Source organism: Phyllobates terribilis, unplaced genomic scaffold (assembly GCF_046119375.1).
Source record: "Phyllobates terribilis strain yellow unplaced genomic scaffold, ASM4611937v1 Scaffold_11__3_contigs__length_659146591, whole genome shotgun sequence".
NCBI classification, from domain to species: Eukaryota; Metazoa; Chordata; class Amphibia; order Anura; family Dendrobatidae; genus Phyllobates; species Phyllobates terribilis.
Window position 1 is genome coordinate 342,738,764 of NW_027362771.1, and position 21,311 is coordinate 342,760,074.

A 21,311-nucleotide genomic window follows, 5' to 3' on the forward strand; every position below is an offset into this window, starting at 1 on the left:
TGACAGGAATAGAAAACTATACTATAAAATAAGTGCTATGTATTAATGTGAGAGAATTCGATCCACTGTAAGCAAACAAAAACACCCCCGCAACAAACTTTCCAAAGATTTCTTTTAATATCAAGTTGTTAGAAATGTAGAAACCACTGTTACAAAGACTCACAGATCTAACAAAACTCTCAAAACCACTATCCAGTGCTGAGACACAGCGGAGCGAGGCGTCCTCGGCCAGGGCGCGGTCTTCACATACTTCCCCGATGGGTTATTTTAGATGTGCTTTGCTATTGTTTAGTTATTGGACAGGTTCAAATGTGTCCTATAATCTTCTAGTGATGTATATACCAGGGCAGGATCATTTTTACACTTTCATTCCATATGTATTGCAGATTTTTGTTAGCATACAGTACTTTGAATATGCATTTGCTCCTTTCCAGATTTTTTATATTTTGTCACATAGAATTTTTTTTCACATCTAGAAATAAAATGTGACACCTGAATAGTATAGGGAAGGATAGATACCATTCTTTTTATATTATCACTCTACTTAAGAGTTATCCAATACCTGTATCACCCATGGGAAAAAGTAACTTTAAGGCCTCATTGATGCTTGTGTAAATAAGGCCATAACCGTGCTCAGAAAGTTGCTAAATATATTGGTCTGGTACGGTTGTAAAGCCAGATTTTTTTAACGTCACCAACTCGAAGTACAGATGATTGCAGCTGGTCATACACTTTAGATAGCGCCCACAACCTGATGGAGGTAAAGTGTCTGAACTTTATTGACTTTCAGCAAATATTTGGTTAAAAAAGGATGAAATATGGATGGATTACTTAAGTAAAAATGAATGGCTTCCATCTTTCAACCATGTTTAATGGCTGATCCGCAGATCGGATGAGAATAGGGCGTGCTACGCGTCTCGTAAAAACATTAATAAAACGGATATGTGTATGGATAAATGAAAACAATGGGTCCGTGCGCTGTCCTGTGAAAAAAATGAATACCGCATGGACAATGAATACAACTGTGGTCAAATAAGTTTAGACTAAAGTTATCTTGCTCACAACAAAATAATCAGACATATTGAATTCCAACCGCTTGATCCTTCTTTCCCCAGTCATTGTTGGGAAAAGTTAGGACACCCCACTCCCCAACCATACACATTAGATGATTGTCTCGGCCCACCAAAAACAGCAGATCCAGATTAATGTGTATGGCCAGCCAGCCCACTTATTAGTTTGCGCACCATATATTGTACCCTCAGCTGAGATCTGTGTTCACGACTTGATAACGAGAAAGCATGTGATTAATAGGAGGGTAAAAGATAAAAATCACAATTATCCATGTTTGTAGAAAAAATAATTTCTCTGCAGGATCAGAAAAGGCAAAAGTATGGTATAGGCAGATAAGGTATTTCACGGTAAGAATCTTCTTACCAACAACTAAACGGGATATTATTAAATGGAAAATCCTTAAACAATGTACCAATATTGAAATAACCAATCCCCTGTTCATAACTGATCTGTGTCTGAAGACTGATACACAACAAGTCTACTTCTCTATGTTTTTTCCCATTCTCCACCCGCTTCTCATATTCAGCTGCAGTACCAAACAAAACCATTGGACAAGTCTGGCACTGATTCTGGGAAAAACAGACCCTTTTCTAATCTGAAACAACCCCATTAAAACAGGAAAGGAGAAGTTTTGGGCATTAAAACCTACCTTTAAGTTATTTCTGTATGTGAGAGATTGGCATAAAATTATAGAAAAGTGATTGCAACTGCAAAAGTTGGTACAACCAGATATTCATTTTCCAATGGGTGATGTGAGCTTTGGACAACTTAATTAAAAAAAGGTCCTTAAGGTGCCCAGATAGGTGTCGGCTGAGCGTTTCTGTTTTTTCAATGAGGAGATTGGAGTAAGTCTCTGCCAGACTCTCCTAAAGGCAGCCTATCTCCAGGGAGCATAAAAAGGGTAGAATGGTTGAGTTGAAATTGCCAAGCCGTACCTTCCCGTTTCTTCTGTCAGGGTATAGTCAGGAGACCCCCATGCAAATTAGATGGTCAGCCAGTCCTGATAAAATTTGTGAGTGGGTCTGAATATAATGTATGTGGTGGGCTTTAAAACCCCTTCATTAGTAGTACAGCATCTACATTTCTTAGACTAGCTGTGTTCTCTTTGTTTTATCCAACGTATCTGAAAGGCTACAAAGCACTGAGACAAATTTTGTGAGGGTCATGTGGACAAGTACATAATCCCTGATACCTATACTTCCATTGTAAAGTGTTTTTATTTTGCCTTTACACACTAAGGACGGCAGCTGCAATGGAATATTTATGAGCTGCAGCCAATCAGCAGGCCCTGATTGGCTAAGGCAGTCACATGACACAATGATGTCATGTCACCTGTCGGGAACAGAAGCGCCAACATTGTTCGAGAGGCACAACTGCTGACGGTTTTATTTTTTATGTGGTCCTGAATTAATTAAGCAGGGGTTGTCCAATAGTTGACAAAAACAGATTTAAACAATCAATTTTCATAGCTTCCCTTTAAAAGGGTTGTCCATTATTGAATTTTATGTGGCCAAAGGATTGCAGCTGTAGAAAACAACAATACTCATTCTCCACTGGTCTAGTGCTGCCTCTCTGCCACTGATCTGGCCTTTCTTGATAGGCTTCAGTGCATACATCACAGATACAGCATACATGACCACTGCAGCCAATCACTAGGCTCATTGGTGATGTTGGATGTAGCCACAGAGCCCAGACTTGGCTGCTGCAGTCATATGTGCTGTAGCTGTGACATCACCTCTGTATCCTTTCAACAAAGACAGGGCAGCGGCAGGGAGGCAGTGCTGAACCTTCGAGGGGTGAATATTGCTCTGTTTGTTATTTGCTACAGATTAAACCATATGGCCAAATAAATCCTGGACAAGCCCTTTTAGTGGTTTTAAAAAACACGTACTTGTACTGCTGTATTAGTTGTTACATGCCCTTCTTGTATATGTTTATTCGTGTTTTACATGAATAGTAGACCATCCTGTCATGCCTATTACCTGAACCTTTACTGATATTTACATAACCTACAGTTAAAGAGGCTGTGAATAAACATGGATGGCCCAATCTTGGCAATGGGCTGCCCTGGTGCCAGTGCAGTGAAATGCAATACCATGGACAACCGTGGTATTGTTTCTGGCAGAAAGCAACTCTTTGCCCTCTATATCAGGTGCTAGACATTAGTTTGTGCCCTATTATATATATATATATATATATATATATATATATATATATATATAATATATTAAAAAAAATAACTTTAGAAAATTAGAATTTGAGTTACTAAATGTCCTGGGAACATACTTTCAAAAACAATCTGTTCAGATACTGCATATTTTTGGTACACCAGAAAAAATAAACATTACATTTTATATCACAAAAGAACAATCAAACTTTTACGATAAACTGTTTAGTATTATTGCCAAACAACTGTGACAAGAACATAGCACAACACAAGTCAGATATCTGTGTAATAACCTGCCTCCCTACAGGAGGGTGTACACATTATATTCTTCATCAGCAATATGGGTATAACATCTATTATATTGTATCCACATTTAATGGACTTTGTCGATGCAGCCGTTTTTGTATTCTTAAATGAGTATTCCCATCTCCAAAATCCTATCCCAATATGTAGTAGGAAATATCTCCAGTTAGAAATGTAGTATAGTTTGCTATGTCACTTACCCCATGTGCAGGTCATTGCAGTAGCTTAGGTATCCATTGCTACGACCTCTCATATAATGACAGTTGTTAGTGGTTGTAACCATAGATACCTAAACTACTGCAACGCCCTGCACATGGGGTAAGTGACATAGTGAATCAGAACTATACTACATTTCTAATTGGAGGCATCTGCTAATATTATTATTACACCTAGATATTGGGATAGGATCTTGGAGATGGGAATACCCCTTTAAGGACCATTGTCTTGAGGCTAGAAATTAGATAAAAAATTGTATGAAATTGCCATTACACTGCATGATTATCAGGAATGAGTGTTCCTAGAAGCAGTTTTTTCCCAATAACTGGGCAACGAAAATAGGCTGTCGATCACCTGACAGACACTCTTTCGTTGGGTGAAGTGATCTTTTAGTTTTATTAAAAGATCATCGCTCTCGGCAGCACATCATCCTGTGTAAATAGGATTTGTGCTATTGAGAACAATGGCAGCCTATGTGCACAGTACGATCTATTACTGAGCATCTGCCGTGCAGTCGGCTTGTCTAAACAGGCTAATAAACGCTCTCGAATCAGCTAAGTGCCTCAAGTTGGGTGGTATAAACCCACCTCTACTCTGACAGAGGCCTCCGTAGAAAAAGAAGACAATGCATTAGAGTTATTCTTAGCTACAATTGTCAAGGTCTGCCTGTTTTTGCACCTAGCTGGAGAATGACCTTCTGGGTAATAGATATTATATTGTATACTTTTCTATTCATCTCAATATATATAATCAAATACATTCTTTTCTACATGATCAAGAACTATCTTGTCTCATGGTTTTAGGAATCGACCATTTCAAATGTCAGGGCTTGTTGAGAGCAAGCATTACAGATTTTTAATGCCTCCCCAACATATTTTTTGTTGATAACTAGTTTGGGGATTTTAGGCTCTTTGTTGGCCATCAGCAAACTGAAATCTTTTATAGTTTTGCATAAAGTCACATGAGAGTACATTTCTCTGCTGACTGCTTCAGATCATCCAGCGTTGACTGGGCTTTCCCTTTAATTGAGTCCAAATCAATATTCTGGATATTGCTCAGTTGTCCAATGACTGATGATTTTCCTTCTTCTTCTTCATTATCTTCTTCAATCATTTTAGCCAACTCCTTAGGCAGCTCAACGTCCCCACCAGCTAGCTGGATCTGGGCCTCATCAACGTCATTCTATATCAGAAGAGAGAAATACTAACTTGTTACCACCGGATAAAACGAATGATAGGATAAAGAAATAGTAGACAGGTACACAACTGTATGATAGCTTTGTACAACTTCCCAATAGTACAAGCATATATTATGACATTCACTGAAGTCTAGGGGGCTCTATTGCACCTGGAATTTGTCACCAGGTTTTGCCACCTAATTTGAGAGCAGCATAATGCAAGGACAGAGACCCCGATTCTAGCAATGTGCTACTACTGAGCTGCTTGCTGTAGTTATGAAAAAAATCAGTGGTTCTGACACAATCAGAGCTTTTAGATTTAGAATGAATCAGAGCTGAGAAAGCTAACCCAGCCCACACCAGACTCTGTATGTACAATATCCATAGACAGTGAGCTGCTTATCACGGGGAGGGGGCGTTGTCGAACTCATGTAGTCCGGCAATGTTAATCTTTTACTGATAAATCCTTCACAGTTAAACAACAGCATGCACTTTCACAAGTGACACATCCCTAAATTCTGTGTTTCAGCCTCTATTTCCTGCTGCCTTCAGATTGCATAGCAAAAACTGCTGACAGATTCCCTTTAAATGTTTAATTGCTGCTCTGAATCTGGCCGGTTTACTGGATCTGCAGTCCTCTGCTTGTATCATAGGAGAACATATAGTGGGCAGCAGTGCAACCATCCGCAGGTCCGAAATGCCAGTCAACAAGACGACAACACCCTTCCACAAGCAGGAAGCGGGGAGGCAGCAGAGTGGTGTGCTCCTGAATAGTAATCATGAAAACAACCCTTTATACAGTGGTGGCCAAAAGTATTGGCACCCCTGCAATTCTGTCAGATAATACTCAGTTTCTTCCTGAAAATGATTGCAATCACAAATTCTTTGGTCTTATTATCTTCATTTAATTTTCTTGCAAGGAAAAACACAAAAGAGAATGAAGCAAAAATCAAATCATTGATCATTTCACACAAAACTCCAAAAATGGGCCAGACAAAAGTATTTGCACCCTCAACCTAATACTTGGTTGCACAACCTTTAGCCAAAATAGCTGCGAACAACCGCTTCCAGTAACCATCAATGAGTTTCTTACAATGCTCTGCTGGAATTGTAGACCATTCTTCTTTGGCAAACTGCTCCAGGTCCCTGATATTTGAAGGGTGCCTTCTCCAAACTGCCATTTCGAGATCTCTCCACAGGTGTTCTATGGGATTCAGGTCTGGACACATTGCTGGGCACCTTAGAAGTCTCCAGTGCTTTCTCTCAAACCATTTTATAGTGCTTTTGGAAGTGTGTTTTGGGTCATTGTCCTGCTGGAAGACCCATGACCTCTGAGGGAGACCCAGCTTTCTCTGACTGGGCCCTACATTATGCTGCAAAATTTGTTGGTAGTCTTCAGACTTCATAATGCCATGCACACGGTCAAGCAGTCCAGTGCCAGAGGCAGCAAAGCAACCCCAAAACATCAGGGAACCTCCGCCATGTTTGACTGTAGGGACCGTGTTCTTTTCTTTGAATGCCTCTTTTTTTATCCTGTACACTCTATGTTGATGCTTTTTCCCAAAAAGCCTACTTTTGTCTCATCTGACCAGAGAACATTCTTCCAAAACGTTTTAGGCTTTCTCAGGTAAGTTTTGGCAAACTCCAGCCTGGCTTTTTTATGTCTTGGGGTAAGAAGTGGGGTCTTCCTGGGTATCCTACCATACAGTCCCTTTTCATTCAGACACCGACGGATAGTACGGGTTGACACTGTTGTACCCTCGGACTGCAGGGCAGCTTGAACTTGTTTGGATGTTAGTCGAGGTTCTTTATCCTACATCCGCACAATCTTGCGTTGAAATCTCTCGTCAATTTTTCTTTTCCGTCCACATCTAGGAAGGTTAGCCACAGTGCCATGGGCTTTAAACTTCTTGATGACACTGCGCACGTAAGACACAGGAACATTCAGGTCTTTGGAGTTGGACTTGGAGTTGGACTTGTAGCCTTGAGATTGCTCATGCTTCCTCACAATTTGGTTTCTCAAGTCCTCAGACAGTTCTTTGGTCTTCTTTCTTTTCTCCTTGCTCAATGTGGTACACACAAGGACACAGGACAGAGGTTGAGTCAACTTTAATCCATGTTAACTGGCTGCAAGTGTGATTTAGTTATTGCCAACACCTGTTAGGTGCCACAGGTAAGTTACAGGTGCTGTTAATTACACGAATTAGAGAAGCATCACATGATTTTTCAAACAGTGCCAATACTTTTGTCCACCCCCTTTTTTAGGTTTGGTGTGGAATTGACTCGCCCCCTGGGCCGTGGGGCACTCGGATCCGGGCAGTAGGGGAACGATGGGAGTAGTAGTGGCAACCCGGTTCCGTGGCTCAGGGTGGTCAGGCCAGTGGTAGTCCGTTATGCGCTGATGATTATGTCCGACTACGCCACCCGTGGATTGCGGTTATTAGGAACCGCCGCTGCATGCAGACCGCTGGGGCTGATGAGGTGTGCAGCTAGGGTAGTGTGACTCCCCACGGGAAGAGTGCGGCCCCAGGGCAGTATAATGGATGGTGGGAGTGATGGTGGTGAGAGTCCCATTACCGGTAGTGCTGGAGGCGTGAAGGAGCACACAGACAACAGGTTGCAGTCCAGGGCCTTTACTAAAATAGGTAAACTGACCCATAAACAGTCCCGGCTAGGAGGGGACCTGGATGTCTGAGAGCAATGGGGAAATTGGCCCTGGTCAGGGTGAGGGTGTAGGCCTACCATGCTTTCTGTGCTCCTTCTGGCTATCTCCTCCTTATAGGGTAACAGCCCACGATTCCGAGCTTTTCGTGTACTCTCGCCTGTATGGCCTGCGACGTGGGTTCCTTTCTGCTCCCGGCCTGGTACGGCTGTGCTGGTCCCTTCTGTTGTGGCAGAGCCTCCAGGCTTCTTAGGCCAAGGAATATACAGTCCCCTGCAGACTGGTTATCTGCTGTGGGATGTGGAGTCCTCCCAGCCTCAGACACCAAAGTCTGGTAAATTAAGTCCTTTATCTTCCAAGACAGGCTCACTTCGCCTCTTGTCTCTGGCTTGTGGCTCTCCTCCTGCCACACTTCCTCTTAGGTGCAATACAACTTTCTGTCCCTGCTCTGCTCTGGGACAAGTCTCAGTACTGAGGCAGGTCATCCAGTTCTCTCTAACCCTGCCCCCAGCACCAGCTTTTATAGGGGCAGCCTACTCCCCCTACTGGCCTGAGACAGGAGGTACTGCATGCTAATGTTCCCCTGACTAGAGAACCTCCCCCCTGCTCTCAGACACAGCTTTATTACATTTTGTGGCATCCAGGCCAGGGTGACACAGAATTATATCCAATTTGGCTTTAGGACAATTCTTTTTGTGTTTTTTCATTGAAGACAAATTAAATGAAGATAATAATACCAAAGAATTTGTGATTGCAATCATTTTCAGGAAGAAACTGAGTATTATCTGACAGAATTGCAGGGGTGCCAATACTTTTGGCCACCACTGTAGGCTATTTTCTAACATTACTTACAAATGTGTGCTGATTTCGTTTTAAAGTAAACTAGCTTACCGTAACATCAGGAAAAATGTAATATTGTTATGCCTTTCAAATGTAAGATGCTACATAATGTTCTTGTTTCAGTAATAGGCTTTTCATTAACTTTCAGGACTACAAAAAAATGTTTTGGACCAAATGTTTTCCCCAATGAACCAATTTTAAAAGGCCCCTAAACCTAAGGTAGAACGCTTAGAAAAGTAAAAGTCATGTAAAATTCTCGTAAATGTGCTTAGAGGTCAACAGAATTAGAGATCCAACAGATAAATGTTGAGTTTTGAACACTTCCTTTCTACAGTTTCATTGGTTCTAGAACTCCTTAACTAAACTGTAGTTTTTACCTTGGGTAAGCGGTACTTGTCTCTGAAGTGACTCCGGAGTGTGGCTCTTTCACCTTTGCGTTGAGTATACATTGCCTCTCGTTCCATCCTGGATGAACCAAATCATGTTAACGCTATATATAGCTATACATATACAAGACCCTTAAATAAAACAAAACACCCCAATAATCTCCGTAAGACCACTATAAAGTGATATGGTAAAGTCTGATTTTCACTTTTTGATATACAGTATATGTGACAATCGGCCTAGATTTTAAAAATATACTGATTTGTGTGTCCTTTGTCGCCCTGCATATCTCCATGGTAATAGACTACAAACAAATCCTCATGTTAGTCCCTTCTATCTGACACTTAAAGGCAGTGTCCGGCCTTAGGCTGCATGTTTCCAAGTGACGCCGGACACAATCTAGGTGGAATGTGGCTGGAAGTATGCAAACCTCATACTTGTGGTCACATGACCCTCCGCTACCGGCACCAGCTTAGGGCATTGCCCCTTCCCCATTTTATGATAATCTCTTTTTGGGCTGAGAATACTTTACAGCCTTTTTAACTATTTTTTGATGTTTTTTTTTTTGAGGGTCAGTTACATTTGAATTTTTAATGATACCAATAAACATAAGTTTTAGGTGTATTTTTTCGGTGAAATCGCCAGAGAATCCTCACAGCGTGCAGTGTGCTCAATGTGAACATTCACAAGTCTGCAGTCACATAGAGTGACTGCAGACTTGTAGCCTGAAGCCGGACATCCCGTTAATCTACTATCAATTGGTTAACAAGAAAAATAAATGGAGAAGTAAATGGTTTGTAGTCTGTAATCCTGTAGAAGCATGGCTCTGGATAGGAGCTATATACATGGAATGGTATAATATATTATTTTGCATATTCACAAAATTTGCATACTGTATATCTACTTACGTGAATCCTAATATTCCTAACTCACACACTCGTCCTAATATTACAGCGATCTAAGGACCTCAGTCAGGAAGACATGACATTGGGCAAACAAGTAGAGAAGCATCTGTGAATTAAAGGGAACCCATTACTTGATTCATGCTGCCCAACCCACGGCAGCATGAACTAAAACCAGGCTTAATGATTATTTTCTTCTCTAAAATGTTCCAGCACTTCAGAGAAAATGCAATTTGAAGATAGAGAGAGACAAGACTAGTCCAATGCTGCCCCTGGCCAGCTTTTCCCTGCACTGTTCTTGTTGATTGAGAGGTCTTCTGCTATGGGTAGAGCCACGTAGAAGCCAGCACTCGTAGTATTCCATAAACAATTACGTTTATTGTTCAGAGCTCAGACTAAGGACCTCTCTGGTCAGACACTAGTTGCCCGGATGCCTGATTACACATGCTTCCATTCTTTACCATTGTTATTTTTTTTAATAATTTTTGTTGCTGCACTTTACCACTCATTTTTAATTTGAACAATAAACTTAATTTTTTATGGAATACTACGAGGACTGGCTTCTACGTGTATATACCCATATTACTACAGAAGGCTTTTTGACCGTGTACCAGACCGGTGAGCTGATGGCTCTTTTTTTTGTTACGATTGAGGTCTTCACCTATGTACATATTTGTGAGACTTGACAATCAACTAGAGTGGAGCGGAGATAAATTGGCCAGGAGAGGCGCTGGACTAGTCTTGTCTCTCCCTATACTCCCCGGCTGGCTCTTGAAGTTATGTTTTCTCTGATATGCCGGAGTGTTTCAGAATAATACCTACAGCCATCTCTGATTCATTCTGTTCGTGGTTCGGACAGTATGAACCAAGTGACTGGTTCCCTATAACGTAACAAGCCAACCAAATGTAGGTGACACTTCCAGAGAGTAGTGATTATAATGCACCAACCTCCAGATAAGGGGCTCTAAATGCGTTACTGTTGTAGAATCTTGCTCACTATACATTACACTTACTTGGGCCCATGCGCTTTACAGAACTGTTGGCTATCTCGTTTTCTTAGGCAAATACACAAGTGTTTTCAATATGGAGAGAAGAATGAACCTTTCCCAGATATCTCTGGCATAGGCTTATCTGCTGTCAGAGGAAAGTCATCTGATTCTATTCATATTGTGTTTGGCCAAGATTCATCTGATGTCTAAGGACACCATGAGATTGGATGTTGGGACAACTTGAAAACTTTTTTGGGGTAATTTGCTAAACCCATTGGAGTAAGATGCTAAAAATGTATTAAGAAGTTGAAGGCTCTTAATAATTGTGATTTTTTTTTATGATGTCTGAGCATTACAAACTTAAATCTCTGCTACATATGAGCTGGTCTAGATACTTTATGGTTTATGCGGTTTTATGATGTAAACTATGGTGCATCTGTCGTCAGACTGTTAACACTAGAGTACTAGCAATATCACTGTCACATCTTTAATAGGCATCTGCCTTCTATATAATAATAATAACAACGTAATATTTAATAATAGTACTATTAAAAGTTGCCTGTGACCTTCAAAGACTTGGAGTTCGGAGCCTTAGACTATGATTAATATAATTTTCCAGATTGTGTCACTGTACACTCCAGTACAATACATGACAGCTTCAGTTGGATGTGGAAGGGTTAAAGAGCACAACTGCATCCTGCATTTTGCTGTCAGTATACATTGTTTAATCCTAGTCTTCCTCACTGTACTAATTTAATGCGCCATGTGTGCAAGGCGTGTTTCGAAAAGCTCCTTAGGAAGCAGTACAACTAAAAGCAATAATGGTAAGAGAAGGATTACGCACATGGCAAAAAGGATTTTAATCTTTTATTTTTAGCTTATTTATTGTACTGTCTGCAGACAGCCTCATAACTTGGGGCTTTTTTCATCATGAGCAATGTAACATAGTGCAAGCTATTGAGCAATACTTCTGTTTTCTTCCCTTATCAATTAATGTCCTCTTACCAGATACTCTTATTCCACCGCCTCCTCTCTGGTTCTATTCCCATCTCTCCGGTAATGTCTAATTTTGTTTTCCAACATGTCATCTTCCCACTCCTCCCTCACCTAGAACGAGACGTTCCATCCATTTATGTGTATTGTAGGGGGCATAATTTAATTCCAGAAGTGTATAGATTCATGCACTGCTGATAAATATCCTTTGTTGTCAGCACCTATTATTTTATAGATCTGTTTTTCTCTTTGCCACCATGCTTATTATTTCTTCAATTTGAAAATTGAGCAGACCCAGTTTTCCAACATAACGATAGCAATCGGTCAAATAGGCGGCAGTTGATAACTGTCTCATTCTATCTCTATGAAGTCTTTCTGTCTGTCTATCTCTATGTCTAGAGTTGTTCTCATGACAACTCTATAAAAGCTGTTCAAAAAGCTATTTTGAGTCTTTGGTCTGTTTCATGGCATTTAGTACTGCACTAATACTACCCTGAGCAAGCATAAATGGGATAGGATAGGTGCTGGATTATTATATATTCTGGATTACTGGGAAGCATATAAACATATAAAGTAATTATTCCAGAAAATTATTTCAATTCCACATGTTTTGTTATACACATGCTAATTTCCATTGTGTGTATTGGAACAACACAAAAAAACAGGAGAAAAAAAGGCTAATTGGACATAATTTCACACAAAATGACAAAATTGTTGGCACCTTTCCAAAAATGTGGGTAAACAACCTTCTTTCAAGCGTGTGATGCTTGTTCGAACTCAACTGCGGCAAGTAACAGGTGTGGACAATATTAAAATCACACCTGAAACCAGATAAAAAGGGGAGACGTTGGCTCAGTCTTTGCATTGTGTGTCTGTGTGTGCCACACTAAGCATGGATATCAGAAAGAGGAAAAGAGAACTGTCTGAGGACTTGAAAAACAAAATTGTTGAAAAATATCAACAATCTCAAGGTTACAAGTTCATTTCCAGAGATCTTGATGTTGCTTTATCAGTGCGCAACATAATCAAGTTGTTTCTAATCCATGGCAGTGTAGCTAATCTCCCTGGATGAGGACAGCAGAGAAAAATTGATGAACGGTTGCAATAGGATAGTCTGGATGATGGATAAGCAGCCCCAATCAAGTTTCAAAGAAATTCAAGCTGTTTTTCGGGCTCAGGGTGCATCAGTGTCAGCGCAAACTATCCATCAACATTTAAATGAAATGAACCCCTTATGCATGAGACCAAGGAGGACCCCACTGCTGACACAGAGACATAAAAAAGCTAGACTGAAGTTCGTGAGTAAGCCAAAATCCTTCTGGGAAAGCGTCTTGTGGATGGATGAGACCATGATAGCAATTTTTGGTAAAGCACATCATTCTACTGTTTACTGAAAACAGAATGAAGCATACAAAGAAAAAACACAGTATCTACAGTCAAATATGGTAGCGGTTCAAAAATGTTTTGGGGTTGTTTTGCTGCCTTTGACACTGGGTGTCTTGACTGTGTTCAAAGCATCATGAAATCTGAAGATTACCAAAGGAATTTGGGTCCCAATGTAGTGCGCAGTGTCAAAGCAGGGTTTGCGTCCTAGGTCATGGGTTTTCTAACAGGACAATGACCTCAAACATACTTTAAGAAGCACCCAGAAACAATGGATGGAAACAAAGCACTGGAGAGTTCTGAAGTGGCCAGCAATGAGTCCGGATCTAAATCCCATTGAACACCTGTGAAGAGATCTTAAAATTGCTGTTGGGAGAAGACACCCTTCAAATATGAGAAACCTGGAGCAGTTTGGAAAAGAAGAGTGGTTCAAAATTCCAGTTGAGAGGTGTAAGAAGGTTGTTGATGGTTATAGGAAGCGATTGATTGCAGTTCTTTATTCCAAAGGGTGTGCAACCAAATATTAAGTTGAGGGTGCCAACAATTTTGTCTGGACCATTTTCAGGGTTTAGTGTGAAATTATGTTCAATTTGTCTTCTTTTCTCTGTTTTTTTTGTGTTGTTCCAATACACACAAAGGAAATCAACATGTGTATAGCAAAACGTGTAATTGCAATAATTTTCTGGGAGAAATACTTTATTTTCTGGAACAATTTCAAGGATGCCAACACTTTCGGCAATGACTGTATAATCTCTCTTGTAAAGGTGAAAGGGGTTTTCTCAAGTTCTTAAATGGGTAAAATTGAAAAGTATTTGTACAAATAACAAACTCCTATTAAAAATCCACTCCATTCTCAAGAACAGATTTTTTTTTCTTTTATAGTGGACAGCTTGTTACCTAGCTTAACAGCCGCCTTGTAATCTCAGAGTGGCTGCTAGGTAAGGCACTCTCAACGCTTGTAGGCTCTATGCTATGGAAGCTACTCGCGGTACTCTGAAGCTGGTGCTGGATCTGGCCAGCCTTAATCTGGGAGAACACTCTTTTCGGACAAGTGGTGCAGCTATTCCACTGTTCCAAACTGTCAGTTTTCAGGAGTACACCACACCTGGTAAGCAGGATGCCGGTGTGCTCCTGAAAAGGGAAGATTAGAACAACCCTTTAAGGCACTTTCAGACCTGGCAGATTTATTGCAGTTTTTCAATATGAATTCCATACTGAATATCTCCAACAAATTTACAGGATGATGCCAGTAAGGGCTTGTCTACACTTGTTTTTGCCGTAGAAAAAAAAAAGCGCAGCGTTTTACAGTATCAGCAAAGTGAATGAGATTTCTGAAATCTTATGCACACGCTGCTTATTTTTTCCCTGCAGATATGAACCATGAAATTATTTTTTTTTCAAATCTGTAGCATGTCAATTCCTTCAGTGTTTCTGCAACGTTTTTTACCCATTCAAATGAAAGGGAAAAAACGCAAGTAAAATGTAATCAAAATCGTATCTTTTTATGCAGCATTTTTCCTGCCAACACTATGGTTTTGCAGCAGTAAAATCTACTGCAACTTCTAAATGTGTGTACATAGCCTAATTGTGGTTTTATTCATGCTTATTGTTAGGTTTTGTCATGGATTTTCTACATTCATGGCAAAATAAACGGTAGTTTTCTGTCTCATATTTAGGGGAGAGTCAGACAGTCGTATAACTCGGATGTGGATCGCAACACAATACTTGGACTGGCCGTTGGGCTCTCCTGACCTAAGCATAACAGCTGCATAAGCTGTCACACTCCTGTCTGGAGCGCCGGTGGCCAGTCCGAGTATTGTGGTATGATCCCCATCCGAATTATACAACTCATAAAAGTTTTTTTTTATTTAAGTCTTTTTATTCAAAAAATAAAACAAAGTCCTATGTATATCTGAAGGGTAATTTACAACAAAAATAAGAAGCTGAACCTTGTGTTTTTGCTGCTGATTTGGAGTTTAAACTGATGTGGATCTGCACATAATTCATTACAACTAGTGATGAGCGAGCATGCTCGCTACTGCTCGGTGCTCGTCTGAGCACCTCACTGCTCAAGATGCTCGGCGCTCGCCAAGTATTTCCGGGGTTACTCGGCGGGAGCTCGGGTCTCCTCCCTTCATGTTTGGCGCTCTTTACAGAGCCAATGAACATGCAGGGATTGCCTTCCACTCACTGTAATGCCGTAGCCATGTTGGTTGTGGCATTACAGTGATTGGCTGGCCGCACAGCGTCATCCGGTCTATATCAGACCTGGCGCTGCCATGCTCGTCACAGTCACTGGAATAGAACACTGTTGTTCTGCGCCATTTGCTTGTTGGCACTGCAGAATGCAGCCAGGTCCTTTCCATATTATAGCGCTAAAAATCCAGCTATTTAAAACTGTGGTTTGTCCGTCACACGGATCACATATAGTTGCGCTAAAAATACTGCCATTTCTGGCATCCATTAAAAATTTGTTTCAGTGTATTAGTGAAGCAATTGACACCAGTTTGCTGTTCAAAATAGTTAACTACAGGCCAGGTATTTAAAACTGTGGTTTGTCCGTCACACGGATCACATAAACATTTTCAGAAAATACTGCCATTTCTGGCCTCCATTACAAATTTGTTTCAGTGTGTCAGTGAAGCAAATGACACCAGTTTGCTGTTCAAAATAGTTACCTACAGGCCAGGTATTTAAAACTGTGTTTTCTCTGTCACACGGATCACATATACGTTTTCAGAAAATACTGCCATTTCTGGCCTCTATTAAATTTTTTTTCAGTGTGTCAGCAAAGTTTTGACACCGGTTTTCTGTTAAAAATAGTTACTTACAGACCAGGTATTTAAAACTGTGGTTTCTCTGTCACACGGATTACATATAACTTCGCTCCAAATTCAGCCATTTGTAGTGAGCGTGGAAGATATTGTCCTCCATTTAAAGTGAGCAAGGCGTGTGGCAAGCTGAAATTGTGCCACAACAAACACCCACATCTTCTCGTCCGACCTTCCTGTCCCAATTCCTAGGGGACCGCAGCACACCACTATTGAACCCAGAGTAGTGTCAAAAGGTTGTTGGTTGGATAGCGGATAATGCCTCCAGTCACTTTGCAACCACCACCACCTTGTCTTCCACACAGTCAAGTCTCAGTAGCCGTGAGTCTGGACTGCATATTCCTCACCCTGATCCTCCTTCCTCCCACCATGCCGAGTGCCCAATGACAACTGATCCCACACTTGAACACTCCGAATGAAATGGAAAAGTGAAATGCTGTTCACTTTTCCATTTATAGATTCGGGCCTCTCGCCCTGTCCACTTGAAGCGGGGCAAGAGGAGATCGCATGTAGCGATGCTCAAATATTTGAGCAGCCACGGTCACATGAAAGCGACGGTGGGAAAGTTTTACAAGAGGTGGACAATGATGAGACACAATTGGCAGAAAGTCAGGAGGAGGACCAGGGTGCGGAAGTGGAAGACGAGGTGGTGGATGATATAGTAACTGACCCAACCTGGCAGGAGGACATGCAGAGCGAAGACAGCAGCACACAGGGGGAGGGAGGCAGAGCACCCCAACAAGCAGGAAGAAGCAGTGTGGTGGCCGCAGACAGAAGGCAGACAACCGTTCCTCATAACACCAAGATGAAGGAAGTTTCCAGTACAACTGTTAGGTCTTCCCGAGTCTGGTTGTTTTTTAAAGACAACCCCAAAAAGGCCATTTGCACCACCTGCAGGCCAGCATCAGCAGGGGTGGCAAAACTAGCAGCTTGACCACTACCAGCATGATCAGTCACATGGCTGAACCCCAGGGTCCAGGAACCGTGTCTGCGGGTGGCACCACTGCTTCTTCCGCTGTTGTGCATGCAAGCCAATCCCCTGTCCATGGTGCATGCGAAGATGCCTCCTGCCCTGCACCTGTCATTGCACACTCTCAAGTAGCAGCATCAGGAAGCACGTCGACGTCCTTGTCCCAGCGCCTGATGGCGGCGGCCGTCCCTCGGTACTCGGTCCCCAGCTGCCACTATTTCTCCCGGTGTTCCATCCCCGCATTACACAAGCACATGTCCCAAAACATTAGTCGTGCCCTCAACAACGCAGTTACCGGGAAAGTCCACCTAACCATGGACACGTGGACAAGTGCTTGTGTGCAGGGACGGTAGATCTCGCTGACGGCACACTGGGTAAACATAGTGGAAGCCGGGACCCAGTCGGACCTTGGGACGGAACACATCCTCCCGACGCCAAGGATTGCGGGCCCTAGGTCAATCAGGGTTGCCCCCACAGTCTACATCTCCTGCACCTCATCCTCCTCAGGCTCCCCCTCCTCTTCAGCCTCCATCTCCAAAGTGACCACATCAGTCACAAGCTGGAAGCACTGCAGCACTGCCTCGGCCAAGCGGCAACAGGCTGTGCTGAAGCTAATATGCTTAAGTGACAAACCGCACAATGCTGAAGAGTTGTGGACAGCTCTGAAAGAGCAGGCAGATCTGTGGCTCACACCGTTGAACCTACAGCCAGACATGGTCGTGTGTGACAATGGCCGGAACCTGGTGGCGGCTCTGAGGCGAGGCGAGCTCACACACGTACCATGCCTGGCCCATTTGCTTAAACTCATGGTTCAGCGGTTTCTCAAATCCTACCCGGAGCTGCCGGATCTGTGTGCCCATTTTAGAAAGTCACCTACAGCTTCCGCTGCCTTTGCCATGTTTCAGAAGCGTTAGCAGCTTCCGGCTCACAGACTGGTGTGTGATGTCCCCACGCATTGTAACTCTACACTGCAGATGTTGGGAAGGATTTGTGAGCAGAAGACGGCAGTTGTTGAGTATCAGCATCAACAAGGCCGTCGGTATTCAGTTCAGACTCCACGCATAAGACCTCAGGAGTGGACATGGATGTCAGACATATGAACCATACTCCAAAACTTTGAGGACTCCAGCAAGATGGTGAGCGGCGATGACGCCATAATTAGCGTCACCATCCCGCTTCTCTGTCTTCTGAAATGCTCTCTGCTCACAATCAAAGAGGATGAATTGCAGGCGGAGCACGATGAGATGGAGCAAGGAACCATACAGGGTGATTACACACAGCCCAGCCTCATCTCATCCCAACGTGGATTGGGTGACAATGAGGAAGAGGAGGAGGAAGAACAGGAGCTAGTTTTATGCGCTATAGACGGTACTACCTGCACAACAGTCATATCGTCTGTTCAGCATGGATGGCCAGAGGACAGAGAGGAGGAGGAGGAGAGCATGGTCAGTCATCCTCTTGGTGAGGACACGGAAGTCTTACCTGTTAGCAGTCTGGCACGCATGGCTGAGTTTATGTTACACTGCCTTTCCCATGACCCTCGCGTTCTCAAAATTTTGGGTGACAGTCATTACTGGTTGGTGACACTTCTAGACCCACGCTACAAGGAGAACTTTATATCTCTTATTCCTGAGGCGGACAGGCCTACAAAAATGGGGCTGTACCAGAAGGCCCTTGTTGCGGAACTATTAAAAAAATTCCCATCTGAAAACGCTGGCGGCAGAGGTCACAGTTCGTTGGACAACCAAGGAGTACAGGCGAGAGAGACACAACTTCAATCCGGCAGAGGCAGGGGAGACACTGTCAAAGTTCTGGGAGAATTTTCTCAGCCCCTCCCATCGCACAGTCCCTGAGGTGTGGGGTATTCTCACAAGGAGTTCAAAGTTTGGGAAGATGCTGAAGGAGTACCTTGCCGACCGTACCAACATCCTCCGTGATTCCTCTGTGCCTTATAATTATTGGGTATCCAAGCTGGATATGTGGAATGAACTGGCTCTCTATGCCTTGGAGGTCCAATGGGAACATTTTTTATGAGGCCCTGCTCCACGTCTCTTCCAAGGGGCATTGGAGTGCCTCCCAATTTTTGGCAGCCCTTGCATTCACTGCATAGGCAAACACAATGGGAGACCCACTTCCTAATAATGGGAACATTTTTTTTCAGGAGGCCCTCCTCTACGTCTCTTCCAAGGGGCATTGGAGTGCCTCCAAATTTTTGGCAACCCTTGCATTCACTGCATAGGCAAACACAATGGGAGACCCACTTCTTAATAATGGGAACATTGTTTTAGGAGGCCCTCTGACCTCCACGTCTCTTCCAAGGGGCATTGGAGTGGCTCCAAATTTTTGGCAACCCTTGCATTCACTGCATAGGCAAACACAATGGGAGGCCTACTTCCTAATAATGGGAACATTGTTTTCAGGAGGCCCTCCTCTAAGTCTTTTCAAAGGGGTATTGGGGTATGTCCAAATTTTCAAAGTGGTATTGGGGTGCGTCCAAATTTTGGGCAGCCCTGCCACTCACTGCATATGCAATAACAGTATAGGAGACCCACTCTTTAGTAATGGGAACAATAAAACATAGCCGGCTGATGGCTCTCTAAGAATAGTGAGGGCCGACTGCTGGCCCTTTAAGAATAGTAAAGGTTGCCTGATGGCCCTATAAAAATAGGCTTTGTGACTTTCAGAGTCCCTCCTTCATAAATGAAACACGATGTGTCTGATGATATCTCACACAACAAATGGCCAGATAAGGTTGTAAAATGTTAAAATGATATTTCCTGGTGAATGCATTTATCACGGTTGAAAGCAATACAAAAGTGCAAAAAGGCATGCATCAAAAACGCTAAGTGTGAACATAGCCCAAGGTGTGGAGGAGTATTTTTGGTTTTGGTTATTTATTTTGCTTTATATACAAGTCATTACCTTGGAAAGGATGTTCCTTAACATATTTCCCAGGAAAATCCATTTTGGTTTAGTTTTTGTATGTTTTATTGTGAGTCCATAAAAGTGGCGTAATACTCTGACAACATTGTTCACAGCAGTGACCTGGGAGTCAGAGATGCTTCCAGGGGTCTTTCCCATGCTGTTCCCATGCCATTTGAGCACTGTTCCCATCGATTTGGGCAATTTTTAGGCCCTCTGCAGACCGCCGGGGGGAGCCGCCTGAAAAATGCTCGAGTTTCCCATAGACTTACATTGGGCTCTTTGCTCGGGTCGAGCACCCCAGTATTCCGATGTGCTCGACCCGAGCAACGAGTACCTGAGCATTTCAGTGCTTGCCCATCACTAATTACAACCAATCTGCGTGTGGTTATCTGCTGGGATCTGCTTCAAAAAGTGACATATCACAGTGGTAAAATCTGAAACCATATGAACAGCAACACCGCTCTACCATTGCAATCAAAGGGAGTTTTTGTTTGAGGTTTTTTTGGGGGGAGGGGGTTGTTGGATTGGTGCAATGCACTCTAATCTTTGCCTATAGTAAGGTTTCTGGTTGATTTTTTTTTACTTAGGTGCAGTTGAAGACAAACGTGCAATTTTAAAGGATTTTGCATTTTTTTCGCTAAAATGTAGCAAAAATGGTTAAAGGGGTATTCCCATCTCCAAGATCCTATCCCAATATGTAGTAGGTTTATTAATAATAATAATAATATTAGCAAATTTCTCCAATTAGAAATGTAGTATATTTTTTCTGATTCGCTACGCCACTTTCCTCATGTGCAGACATCGCAGGACCTTTGGTATCCATGGTTACGTCCACTGATAAAGTCACAGCTAGTTGCTAGTGGTCGTAACCATGGATATCTAAGGTCCTGCGATGCCTGCACATGAGGTAAGAGAGATAGCGAATCAAAAATACTATACTACATTTCTAATTGGAGGTATTTGCTAATATTTACTATTACACCTACTACATATTGGGATAGGATCTTGTAGATGGGAGTACCCCTTTAAGGACAAAATGAAAGAGGTTTTTTTTAGTTTAGTTCATGAACTTCACATGCTGTTTTGATAAATTGGACACAAAAATATGTCCACAAATACCACAAGAGAAAAAAGAAAGGCCCTGATTCATCAAGACGATTGTCATGCCGGTCTTGATGAAGGGGCGTGTTGGAGTCAGATACTTCTGATTTATTAAGAGGTGCACACCTCTTCATGAATCTGGAGCGTCTGGCGAGTGGCGTGTCCCTTCCATGCGCTCTGCCACAAATCTTACTCCAGTCAGTCACTGGAGTAAGATATCTGGCATGCGGAATGCCACAGCTTGTGAGGAATTACACAAGATATGGCGCCTCCACTGCACCGCTGTAATGCCCCAGCTATGCCCATTTTGACGGAGCTGGGAGAAACTAGTGTGAAAATGCCAAAAGTTGCATAATGTTTGTGCAACTCCAACAACTTTTCAAAGCGATTTATGCCA

At 42.5% G+C, this 21,311-nt stretch overlaps 1 protein-coding gene across 1 annotated transcript in view; it reads right to left on the reverse strand.

The window, feature by feature from the left end:
- Nucleotides 1-98: 98 nt before the first annotated feature.
- Nucleotides 99-21,311, reverse strand: part of CPLX3 (complexin 3) — a 33,422-nt gene continuing 12,209 nt past the window's right edge. Inside the window, exons 2-3 of the mRNA XM_073652817.1 lie at nucleotides 8,814-8,901; nucleotides 99-4,939 (exon numbers count right to left, since the gene is read on the reverse strand). Coding sequence (XP_073508918.1) covers nucleotides 4,715-4,939; nucleotides 8,814-8,901 — 313 coding nt within the window. The 3' untranslated portion in view covers nucleotides 99-4,714. The remainder of the gene's footprint in view (nucleotides 4,940-8,813; nucleotides 8,902-21,311) is intronic.